General features: G+C 46.1%; 1 protein-coding gene across 1 annotated transcript; it reads left to right on the top strand.

Annotated features, from left to right (window-relative positions):
• The first annotated feature begins 372 nt into the window (after positions 1-372).
• Positions 373-2018, top strand: LOC132765836 (zinc finger protein 436-like). Its single transcript, XM_060760102.2, has one exon. It carries the CDS (start codon positions 845-847, stop codon positions 1760-1762), a length of 918 nt encoding a protein of 305 aa, XP_060616085.2. The 5' UTR covers positions 373-844; the 3' UTR covers positions 1763-2018.
• Positions 2019-13291: the final 11273 nt, after the last annotated feature.

A 13291-nucleotide genomic window follows, 5' to 3' on the forward strand; every position in this document is an offset into this window, starting at 1 on the left:
AAATGGGAATTCCAGACAGGAAACAATCAGGGCCTGCAAACACTTTCCAACAAAGGATTCCCCAAGGTAGGAAACAGTCAGGCTTTGAAGCCGCAAGGCCATTCAATGCTTATCAAGGTGGCCAATTTCAACATTCACACTTGCCTCAAGCAGACAAGAGTTCTTTCTCCCACCCTGGACATTCCACAGATATATAAACCCCACTTGCCTAGTCTTCAACAGAAAATCACAACCTCTGAAGATGCTTGCCACAGATGTGGGCGAAACTTCAGGAGAGAATGTGTCTGGGGCATGGCCATACAGCCGTGTATTCTGGCCATGAAAGCCTTCGACAATGCAAGAGTGCAAACTCTTTGTCCACATTTTCTCTCATTATTCCAAATGCATTTGGGAAGCTAGATTTTGGGCCCATTTAACCATATGATATTTTGCTTGTTCTTTCTCCATTTTATATTTTAACAACCATTTGTACATTTTTTGCAATCAGGGAATTTGTACAGAGAATAAACTGGAGTGTGGAAAGAGCTTCACTGGAAGCGGAGGTCTACATTCATATCCAAGAACCCATTTTTTGGAGAAACCCTATAAATGCCTGGAGTGTGGGAAGAGCTTCACTCAGAGGGCACATCTACAATCACATCAGCGAATTCACACTGGGGAGAAACCCTATAAATGCCTGGAATGTGGGAAGAGCTTCACTGAGAGTGGTAATCTACGTTCACATCAAAGGACACACACAGGGGAGAAACCCTATAAATGCGTGCAGTGTGGGAAGAGATTTACTCAGAATGGCCATCTACGTTCCCATCAAAGGACTCACATTCAGGAGAAACTGTATAAATGCATGCAGTGTGGAAAGAGTTTCACTCAGAATTCTTATCTACGTCGCCATCAAGAAACCCACACTGGGACAAATTCATATATATGCTTGGAATGTGGAAAGAGCTTCACCTTCAGTAGTAGTCTACATCAACATCAAAAAATCCACACCAGGGAGAAGCCCTATAAATGCATGGAATGTGGGAAAAGCTTTGGTTATGAAGGCAGTCTGGCTGAGCATCAGAAGATCCACACTGGGGAAAAACGCTTTACATGTCTGCAGTGTGGAAACAACTTCCGTAGTAGTTCTGCCCTCAAATCACACCAGAAGGTTCACACCGGAGAGAAACTCTATGCATGTCCCGAATGCGGAAGACGCTTTGCTCATAAGTGGGACCTAATTGTACACCAGAGGGTACACACAGGAGAAAAGCCATACAGATGCTCTGATTGTGGGAAGACCTTCCATCAGAGTCCACACCTCATTGTGCACCGAAGAGTTCATATGAGGGAGAAGCCCTACCAGTGTCCCGAATGTGGAAAATCCTTTACTCAGAGAAGCCACCTTACCACCCACCAGAGAATCCACACAGGAGAGAGACCTTATCCCTGCACAGTGTGTGGAAAGGCTTTTAAAACGGGGACGGCCCTTGAGCATCACCAAAGAACCCACACTGGAGAGAAGCCCTATACGTGTCTGGAGTGCGGGAAAAGCTTCACTCAGAGTGCAACTCTTTTTACACATCGGAAAATCCACACTGGGGAGAAGCCGTATTCCTGCTTCGAGTGCAGAAAAAGCTTCAGAAGTGGGCCGGAACTCACTTCTCACCAGAGGAGCCATTCTGGGGAGAAACCATATCAATGCTCTGAGTGTGGACAGAAATTCAGTCACAGTACAAGCCTTGCTGGGCATAAAAAGGTTCACAAAAAAGGGAAACTATAGACAGACTTTGCGTGAGGGGGAAAAAATACTCTTCTGCATCTCATGTGTCCAACTTAAGGCTAAATCTGGCCTACCATATAATTGTATTTATTCAATAATGTAGATGCCCTCTTAATTCTACCAGTAACCATACATCTTATCAGTTCCATGCAGGAGAGGAAGCTGTTTTGCATGTGATTGACATCTTAGGAAAGAATACACACAGCTGAAATATTTTGAAATAATTGCATATGTTTTTAATAAAAGAGTGAGCTTAGAGTTGGTGTAAGTTTTCCAAAAGTATATATTCTTTATTTCTCCAATTCTAAGACTCACATTTTTTCCTGGATAAACATCTCCAAAAATTATGTGTGTCATAAAATCACAGATGTATCTTACTTATTTGCTTCTCTTGGTGCACAGATGTGTTTTTCAGTGGGACATGACTTGATATAGAAAACGCATATACTGCCAAAGGATGAGAGACTTCTTATCAACTTCAAATTGGACCCCCACTTTGCAGTTTTGATGAATCGGAAAAAACATATTTTTTTGTACATTCACTGGGTTTATTGGTAAATTGAAAGAGAAATATATCAAAATCCTGTTTTGCAACCTATAACCTCTTTCAACAGAAAGGAGGAAACCATGAAAATGAACAAAATCTGGCTACCAGTATTAAAAAAGTCTAAAATTACAACAGCAAAATAACGGAGAGGAAACAGTCAAGGACGTCTAATTACCTCTCAACAAAAGATTGCTCCAGGCACTGTCAGGCCATTATATGCTAATCAAGGTGGTCCGTTGAAACATTCACACCTAGCTCCAGCAGACAAGAGTCCTCTGTCCCACCCTGGTCATTCTACAGATATATAAACCCATTTTCCTAGTTCCAACAGACCTCACTACCTCTGAGGATGCTTGCCATAGATGCAGGCGAAACGTCAGGAGAGAATGCCTCTAGAACATGGCCCTATAGCCCGAAAAAACCTACAACAACCTATAACCTCTTTAAGAATATCACAATAGAATCCTGCTGGAGGACCCAGAAATGCCCAAAGAAGGGTTATCTGTAGGAAGCTAATGTCCTCCAACACAATTATAGTGACAAATTTCTTCCATTTTTAATGGTTTAGTCAAGATTATAAACAAAACAAAAAAGCACACAAAGAATTCTGCGTGTATATAATTGTTGTATATCAGCCTGTTCAGCCTGTGATTGTGGACGATTGAGTTGTTGTAGGTTTTTCGGGCTGTATGGCCACGTTCTAGAATGCTTCTAGAACATGGCCATACTGCCCAAAAAACCTACAATAATAATAATTAATAATTAATAATAAACTTTAATACCCCGTCTCCATCTCCCCAATGGGGACTCGGGCCGGCTTACATGAGGCCAAGCCCAACAGCATATTACAATAAAATAAAACCAAAACACAATAACAACACAGTAAAATACATACAACATACAAGTACAAAAAACGATAAAGCAAAATCATGCACAACTCAGTGATTCTGGCCATGAAAGCCTTTGACAATACATTGTGGATGATGTTCATGTTGGGAATGATGTTCATGTTGATGTGCATAATGGGAGTGGGGATGATGCTCCTGATGATGGGTCTGGGGATGCGGTTTTGCCCAGGGTTGGCATTCAGAAGAGAGACCTGAGGAAGGCCACATTCCTGGGAAAGACCTTGCACCACTTTTCTCTGAGCAACAGCCTGAAAATGATGCTGAGATTGCTTTGCCAGGTGCAAAGGGAGATGATAGTTAAACCTTGGATAGAAAGAAAAGTTTTAGTAAACAGAGGCAGAACTTTCAGAATTTCTGGCGTTCTGCTCATTTACAACAAAAGAAAGATAACGAACTCTTATCTAGTGGGAAAGTGAGAAATAACTCTTTCCTGTCAGTTTCGGCCTTTGGAAAGGTTTTATAATGATTCATGGGAGTCTAGTGTCTCAGTCAAGGCAACGTCGTTATTCCATTCGGGTTTTGATTTCAAGTGCTCTATGTATCAAGTAGGAGCCCCTGGTGGCGCAGTGGGTTAAAGCACTGAGCTGCTGAGCTTGTTGATTGAAAGGTCGCAGGTTCGATTCCGGGGAGCGGCGTGAGCTTCCGCTGTCAGCCCTAGCTTCTGCCAACCTAGCAGTTCGAAAACATGCAAATGTGAGTAGATCAATAGGTACCGCTCCATGCGGTCATGCTGGCGACATGACCTTGGAGGTGTCTATGGACAACGCTGGCTCTTTGGCTTAGAAATGGAGATGAGCACCACACCCCAGAGTCAGACATGACTGGACTTAATGTCAGGTGACTACCTTTACCTTTATCTATGTATCAAGTGTTGCCAAGTCTACATTTTTGCCTGGGAATTTCTGCTATTTTGTTCCATGTTTTCAAATGCCTTGCTCCATGAATTTCTATGCACGAATGGGCCTGGTTTACTTTTAATGTGCTGGTACGTCTGTACCAGGAGCTCCAACTTCATTTTCTTTCTATTTTAATGTTTGCATGCATTCCAAGGTTTCAGGGATTTTGCAAGGGTGACTTCCCTTAGTTTGCAGTCATAGGGCAAGCCACCTGTCTATCATTGTTAAGTTTGGATCCACCCCTTCTCCCAGGGACATGGGAGGAGAGAGAGCCATTTTTAGTTAGTCTTACAGAAGGAAACCAAGCTCTAGGACGTGGAGTAGCTTCACCTGCAGAAAAGCTTCGCTTCTTAAGAATTCCGGGGAAACAGAAACAGGGGATCTGAGGGAAAACAGTCCCAAAGCTCTACAGGGAGCTTACAGCCTCTCAGCCTTACAGCATCTGAGGGAAACAGCCCTAAAGGGCTTCTTCAGAAATTCTGGGGGAAAGCAGCTTTACAGACTCAAAGAACTCCAGCTGGAGAATCTACAAGCCTGTACTGGTAGGTCTACTCGGTGCTCAAGATGCAGTTTGAATCCGGTAGTAGAACCCACATCAGTAAGGCTTCGATAGTAGACAGCCTGGGAGAGGTTAAAAAAGGGTTTTCCTCTTAAAGTGAAAGAACAGTTAACGAAGACAGTTGCCTGTCCCTTGTGGACAAGATTAAGGAAGCCACCAGTTGACTCAAAGCCTTGAAGCATTTGTTTGACTCATTGAAGATTTGAGAAGTATCTGTTTAATTTGTTCAATAATAAAGGACTTTGATAAATCTTTCAAAACTCTAAGACCATTTCTACAGGAAAATCCTTGAGGGCCTCTCTTCGAGGCGCCCTGGCTTCCCGTTGGGCACAAAGTGCACGTCCTATTCAAAGTCAATTGTTACAGCGCATGACAGAACATTTACAGTTTATGCATTATCTTGGATATTGGACTTTTACTGTTTTGCTGGGTTTTTTTTACTGCTTTGCCTACATATATTCTACAATAAACACTTTATTTATAGGCCGCCCTATCTCCCCGGCGGGATTCGGGGCGGCTTCCGGGCCATAAGGAAAAACATTAAATGCCTTGGTGATAAACAAAAACACAAGTCAAAAACAGTGCAAAGTAACATCATTATAAACTCAAAAAATTACTAAACACACACAAAGTTCCATAAAAACCAACAATACCAAAACGGGTTGTTGTAGGTTTTTTCGGGTTATATGGCCCTGTTCTAGAGCAGTGGTTCTCAACCTGGAGTCCCCAGGTGTTTTTGGCCTACAACTCCCAGAAACCCCAACCAGTTTACCAGCTGTTAGGATTTCTGGGAGTTGAAGAAACACTGTTCTAGAGGCATTCTCTCCTGACGTTTCACCTGCGTCTATGGCAAGCATCCTCAGAGGTAGGGTACCTCTGAGGATGCTTGCCATAGATGCAGGCGAAACGTCAGGAGAGAATGCTTCTAGAGCATGGCCATATATCTCAAAAAAACCTACAACAACCCAGTGATTCCAGCCATGAAAGCCTTCGACAATACAATACCAAAATGCATAATATGAGTAACATATTTACTCAACTTTACATATATTTAGGAGTGGGTCGATAGGCCAGTAGGCCATGATGCCTTGTGTTCATATGTGGTTTTACTGTATGTGTATGTTTTGTATATTTTGCATGTTTTGATATGGTCAAAATTGACTAATCAATAAAGAATTGTTGTTGTTTACATATTTACACCTCTTAACACCTCTCAACAAAAGATTCCCCCAGGCTCAGCCAGGCCTTCAAATGCTAATGAAGGTGGTCAGTTGAAACATTCACACCTAGCTCCAGCAGAGAAGAGCTCTTTGCCCCACCCCAGTTATTCCATAGATATATAAACCCATTGTCCTACTTCCAACAGACCTCACTACTTCTGAGGATGCTTGCCATAGATGCAGGCGAAACGTCAGGAGAGAATGCCTCTAGAGCATGGCCATATATCTCGAAAAAACCTACAACAACCCAGTGATTCCAGCCATGTAAGCCTTTGACAATACAATACCAAAATGCATAATATGAGTAACATATTTACTCAACTTTACATATTTACACCTCTTAACACCTCTCAACAAAAGATTCCCCCAGGCTCAGCCAGGCCTTCAAATGCTAATGAAGGTGGTCAGTTGAAACATTCACACCTAGCTCCAGCAGAGAAGAGCTCTTTGCCCCACCCCAGTCATTCCACAGATATATAAACCCATTTTCCTAGTTCCAACAGACCTCACTACCCCTGAGGATGCTTGCCATAGATGCAGGCGAAACGTCAGGAGAAAATGCCTCTAGAACATGGCCATATAGCCTGAAAAAACCCACAAGAACCTAGTGATTCCAGCCATGAAAGCCTTCGAAAATACATGAGTAAAATAATTTAAGGTTATTTATAGCAGCCTGCAGGGTCAAGATAATATATACATAATATGAGGGTTCCTCATTCTCAGTTGTTTTTTTTTTTTTGAAGTATTGAATCAGAGATCCTTGTTCTCTTTCCTCTTGGATGTATTCCTCTTTTAATAAACTCCTTGAAATGTGCTACTCGTTGAATACATTGCTTGAATTGTGGGTTTTTGTGGCCAGCCCTTTACAGTCACCAAAGAAGTATTGAAAGGTCTGGGTTGTTCTAGGTTTTTCGGGCTGTATGACCATGTTCTAGAAGCATTCTAGAATGCTTCTAGAGCATAGCCATACACAGAGGCGGCCCTAGGTAATTTTCAACGGTAAGCAAACAGTATTTTGGCGCCCCAACCAATCATTGATATATATTTTCTGTTCTCGTGGGCGTTCTGTGTGCCATATTTGGTGCAATTCCATCATTGGTGGAGTTCAGAATGCTCTTTGATTGTAGGTGAACTATACATCCCAGTAACTACACTTGCCGCACTTGCTCCCTTGCCTGGCCCGCTTTGGGTCCGGAGGCGTGCCTGAAGACCCCGGCGTGTGCACCAAAAATCACCTCTTCTCCTGACTTTCTCCTCAGCCATTGGGACCGAGAGAGAGAGAGAGAGAGAGAGGTGGAGATGCCCACCTTTCCTGAAGGTAGGTGCAAAAACAAAGGAGGGAGCGGAGGTGGGAGATACCTCCAGCCGGAGGGGCTCTCTCTCTCTCTCTCTCTCTCGGTCCCATTGGCTGAAGAGGAAGTCAGGAGAAGAGGCGACTTTTGGTGCGCACGCTGGGGTCTTCAGACACGCCTCCGGACCCGAAGCAGGCCAGGCACGGTGGCTCCGCCCCTTGGCCACCCACAGATTGGGGAGAGGAGAGGAGGCGGGTGGAGCGCCAGGGGATCGGGAAAGGGAGCCGGTCATGGGGAAGGGATAGAACATGGAGAACGATTGAGCGCCAGCTCTGCTCGCGCACCCGGTGGCCAGGTGGAGCAGGAACGAGAGGGGCGAGGCGAGGCTCAAGGGCCCGGCCCCTTTGGGAAGAGGATCGCCCGGCAGCGAGGCAAGAAAGCCGAGGCTCCCCCCGGACTGCTAGGGCTGTCGTGAGCGGAGGGGGCGCTCCTCAAGTGGCGGTCGAGGGGCATTTACAGAGGTGCCTCTGCGCCCTTGGCAAAAAAAAGTGTTCTGCGACCGCTTACTTCGCGTAATGGACAAGCCGGCCCTGGCCATACAGCCCGAAAACCTACAACCCAGTGATTCCGGCCATGAAAGCTTTCGACAATATATTGGAAGGTCTCTTCCTCCAAAGCCTTCTGATGACAAGACTTTCAGAGGAGGGAGGCTCAGCCCAACGCCGTGCCTTTGGTGGCATCTACTGAGGTTTGGTCCCTTCCCTCCCGAGGAACAGGAGCGATTCCCTGCACTGGATCTGGAGCGAGAGAAGGCTGCAGAGGTCCCTTGGCTCTCATGTCTGCTGGGCCTCCCACTTTCACAAGGAGACTATTGTAGCATCCTAGAGTTGGAAGAGACCTTGTGGGCCATCCAGTCCAACCCCCTGCCAAGAAGCAGGAAAATCACCCTCATTGTACCCTTGGTAGATGGCCATCCAAAGAAGGAGCCTCCACCACACTCTGGGGCAGAGAGAGAGAGAGTTCCACTGCTGAACAGCTCTCCTCATAGTGTGGAAGTTCTTCCTCATGTTCAGGTGGAATCTCCGTTCTTTCTTTTAGTTTGAAGCCATTGTTCCATTGCGTCCTAGTCTCCAGGGCAACGGAAAACAAGCCTGCTCCCTCCTCCCTAGGACTTCCCCTCACATATTTATACATGGCCCTCATCATATCTTCACTTCTTCAGACTAAACATGCCCAGCTCTTGAAGCTGCTCTTCATAGGGCTTGTTCTCAAAACCCTTGATCCTTTCATCTCCCTCTTCCTCTCCCTCTTCCTCTGGACGCATTCCAGCTTAGAGTCAACATCTCCCTTCAATTGCGGTGCCCGGAACTGGATGCAGTGTGATGCCAGGTAAGTGGTCTGACCAAAACAGAATAGGATAGAGGGGTAGCATGACTTTCCTGGATCTAGGTACTAGACTCCTCTTGATGCAGGCCAAAATCCCATTGGTTTTTTTTAGCTCCCGCATGTCCTCCTGGACTCATCGCTTACGCTTGAGGCTCAGGTGTCGGCGGTGGCAGGAGGGCCTTTGCACAATTAAGACTCGTGGTTGTGACATTGGCAAGCCAGCAGGATTGGTGGTCCGAGCTCTGTTTTGGCCTCTCGGCCAATGGGGTGGAAGGGAGGCGGGCAACATGAAAACAATGAAGAAATGTCCAGTTGGCTGGTTTAAATGACTAATGTTTGCAAAATGGCCCAGCGATTGCGTAAGCCCTCAAGCTGGCCAGGTTTTATCGTTTGAGTTCCTTGGAATCATCATCTGTAGTCTGGCCCAAATGGCCAGGTGCTTTGTTTTTTACTGTGCCGTCACGCCTGGGGCTATAGCTCTTAGTGAAAGAGGCATGGACGTGGCATCTTTCCCCAGGGGATTGCTTCCTGCCCTCCTATAGGAAACTGGAACTCCCAAAGACCAAAACACAACAGATCACTCAAAATGGTATTTATTGTTCACAATGAGTTATCTTTCTCAGGCATAAGCTTGATGTTTCAACAGGGATAAAGGAAATATACTTTCCAATCTCTGAAGTCCAAGGAGTTTGCAGCTGAGAAGCTTTTCCTGTTTCCTCTTTCCTCAAAGGCTGTGAATATCGGACTAAACACAACCCCAGTCCAGTGGCCTATGTTGAAGGGACAAGACCTTCCTCTGGTGCCAAAAGAACCGGTTTGAAGGTGCTTGGGTCTCCTCAATGTTGTCCAGGACAATCTGGACATAAAGCATGAGTCCCAAGGGTAAAAAACCTTAGAATTGGTGCTGAGAGGTAATTTAAGCAGGGGCTTTTAGAGCCAAGTCTCTTGCTCACGTCCATCCGATAGAAACTCTGATGGCAGAATGAAAAAAGGGAAGCACTCCCCTCCTCCAGGAAGAGGTGGAGCCAAATAATGGAGCTTGAGAAAGCAATTTAACTGGTGCAAACTATTTATTTATTTATTTATTTATTTATCTATTTACTTCACTTATATACCGCTGTTCTCAGCCCGGGGGCGACTCACAGCGGTGTACAACATAGGAAGAACAAAATTGTATAAAAACAACTCACAATCCAGCATTATACAAAAACATCGTCATTACTACGAAAACCATTCAGCGACGTCTCATCGTCCAAACCACAATCAAGTATCATTTTCCATTGTTCCATTCCTATAGTCATTACCAATCATTGCACTTCTTGTTCGAACACCTTCTTGAACAACCAAGTCTTTAACTTCCTGCGGAATATCATCAGGGAAGGAGCCAGTCTAATGTCCACGGGACGGGTGTTCCACAGCCGAGGAGCCACCACCGAGAAGGCCCTATCTCTTGTCCCCGCAGCTGTGCTTGTGAAGGAGGCGGGATCGAGAGCAGGGCCTCCCCGGAAGATCTCAAAGTCCTGATGGGCTCGTAGGTCGAGATGCGGTCAGATAGGTATCTTGGGTCGGAAACAACACTGATTGACAGCTATAAATAACCAATCAATCCAACTATACATAAACATGGTAAAAGGGGTAGGATTAAGCACGATACAACAGTTTAAATCTTGCAACTAACAGTTCTATACATAGGTGGCGCCACTCACGGCGTCACATTTACAGTCCTGCAATATGGGTTTCATTGATGAAGCAGAGATTGGTTTCAGAGATTGGGATATGCAGAGGTGGTCCTAGGTAATTTTCAATGGTAAGCAAACAGTATTTTGCCACACACACACACACACACACCCCACACCAATCACTGATATATATTTTCTGTTCATCGTGGGAGTTCTGTGTGCCATATTTGGTTCAATTCCATCATTGGTGGAGTTCAGAATGCGCTTTGATTGTAGGTGAACTATACATCCCAGTAACTACAACTCGCATATGTCAAGGTCTATTTTCCCCAAACTCCACCTCAAGAGCACTCCTGGGCAAAATCAACTATATTGCAAATGCTTACTTTGCGTAAAGGGTTGAGCCGCCCCTGGGGATATGACACAGCAAGAGAGGCGGCGACAAATCCCCAGTTCCTTGCAGATGGGGAGATGTCCTTTGTGTTGAGTGACTCAGTATGTCCATAGACTCCCATTATCCTGGATGGCCTGGCCATCGGGCCCTCCGAGGTCCAGGAAGAAGGGGCATTCACTTATTGACCATGCAAATGGGTCTGGTGGAACCTTTTGTGAGGGGATTAGTAGCTCAGGAAGCATGAGGGGATTTCCTGAGCCAGGTGAATTGCTGGATTTTGAAAACAGTGGCTTTTCCTTTATATTTCATAAATATAGACATACACACACATATATAGGGAATGAGGAATGGGGCAAAGGAGCATACACAGAGTTCATAGGGGATAAATTATATAAAGGCAAAGGGGAACCATGTCAGCCCTTTCTCCCTCCAAAGTTAAGGCAAACAAACACATTTGTCTCATGGCCATTTGAAGGGGCTTTGACCCCACCCCCCTTTTGGTAGTTGGTTAAATGTCCTTTGACCAGTATCTGGCCACTTGGAGTGCCTCTGGTGTTGCCGCAAGGAGGTCCTCCCTTGTGCATGTGGCAGGGCTCAGGGTGCATTGCAGCAGGTGGTCAGTGGTTTGCTCTTCTCCCCACTCGCTTGTCGAGGATTCCACTTTGTGGCCCCATTTCTGGAGGTTGGCTCTGCATCTCGTGGTGCCAGAGCACAGTCTGTTCAGCACCTTCCAAGTGTGTGCCCAGGGAGGAGTCTCCATGGATTGAGGTTCTGGGTTTGAGCCTGCCACTTTTGGACTCTCGCTTGCTGAGGTGTTCCGGCGAGTGTCTCTGTAGATCTTAGAAAACTATGTCTAGATTTAAGTCGTTGACGTGCTGGTTGATACCCAAACGGGATGAGCTGGAGATGTCTCTGCTTTGGTCCTTTCACTATTAGCTGCCACTTCCCGGCGGATGTCAGGTGGTGCAATACCGGCTAAGCAGTGTAATTTCTCCAGTGGTGTAGGGCACAGGCACCCCGTGATAATGCGTCATGTCTCATTAAGAGCCACATCCACTGGTTTCATGTGGTGAGATGTGTTCCACACTGGGCATGTGTACTCAGCAGCAGAGTAGCATAGCGCAAGGGCAGATGTCTTCACTGTGTCTGGTTGTGATCCCCAGGTTGTGCCAGTCAGCTTTCGTATGATATTGTTTCTAGCACCCACTTTTTGCTTGATGTTCAGGCAGTGCTTCTTGTAGGTAAGAGCACGGTCCAGAGTGACTCCTCCCAGGTATTTGGGTGCGCTGCAATGCTCCAGTGGGATTCCTTCCCAGGTCATCTTCAGAGCTCGGGATGCTTCTCTGTTTTTGAGATGAAAGGCGCATGTCTGTGTTTTGGATGGGTTGGGGATCAGCTGGTTTTCCCTGTAATAGGCAGTAAGAGCACCTAGAGCTTCGGAGAGCTTCTGTTCTACAGTCTCAAAGCTCCCTGCTTGAGCGGTGATGGCACGATCATCAGCATGCAATGAATGGCAAGGGAAACATAAAGCATAATGTATTGTCGAAGGCTTTCATGGCCGGAATCACTGGGTTGTTGTATGGCTATGGTCTAGAGCAGTGTTTCTCAACCTTCCTAATGCCAATGATATCGAGCTCCTTTTGGGGGTTCTCCCAGCGAGGGGAGGCCCAAAGGACCGCGAATGGGGTCCTGACCTTGGCGAGCGGCCAGCGGATGCCAATTCAAGAAGACGCAAAATTACTGAAGATCAATCTCGCCAGAGGCTGAAGAGGCAATCTGCGACCGAGGCGTTTATTTAGCGATTCAGCTGAAAAGGATGCATTACAGGGATATTTCCTCTATAAGCATGCAGTACAGTAAATTTCAGGCATATTTATACAGAAGAAACAAAGAAATCCTGGCTTGAATCTCCCGCCCGCCTCCTGTCAGTCCCCTCTGTCCTGATTGGCCGGCCCCAGAACAGCTGGGAGGAGGCTTGGCCGCTGGTCCCGCCTTCCCTCCAATCGCCGGCCGCTGTCGCCTCCAGGGGGCCAATCAGAGCCCTCGGAGTGCCTCCGGAGATTGTCCAATCAGCGGCCAGGAGGCGGGACGTATCTTGACAGCGCAGAGGGGCGGATTTGCCTGGAGGTGTCCGCCAGCTGATTGAACACCTTTTGTTCTTCGCACGGCAGGGAGGCGGAAGGGGAGACAAGGGATTTCCTGGGTTCCGATAAAGGATGTGTATAGGAAAATAAGGGTAGTTATGGGTGGTGTCTGGATCTCAACCCTGTGGCGACGGGGGTCCTTTGTCACGGGGGAGCGTACACAAACACCATAATTGATGCAATCAGTCTGTTTTTCCGGGCTTTTGGCTGACAAAATCTCTGACTTTTGTTTGTCTGAACTCTGAAAAACAAAGCCATAGATTTGCCAGTATTTTCCATGCAATGTCAATATGAATGGAGCTTCTTCCAAGGAAATTGGATTCCTTAAACTGTAATCCCCAGGTCACATACTCTTTTGTAGGGCAAAGTTCAAGAGGGGAAAGGCAAGGAAGGGGGTGAGGGTACATCTCATTTCATTTCATTACATATTATAGATTCTTATAACTCATAGATTTCATATAAAAGATCCCCGTCCCATCCCCATGTAGTTTATTAGAAAAACAC

This window comes from Anolis sagrei, chromosome 2 (genome assembly GCF_037176765.1).
Source record: "Anolis sagrei isolate rAnoSag1 chromosome 2, rAnoSag1.mat, whole genome shotgun sequence".
Taxonomy (NCBI): Eukaryota; Metazoa; Chordata; class Lepidosauria; order Squamata; family Dactyloidae; genus Anolis; species Anolis sagrei.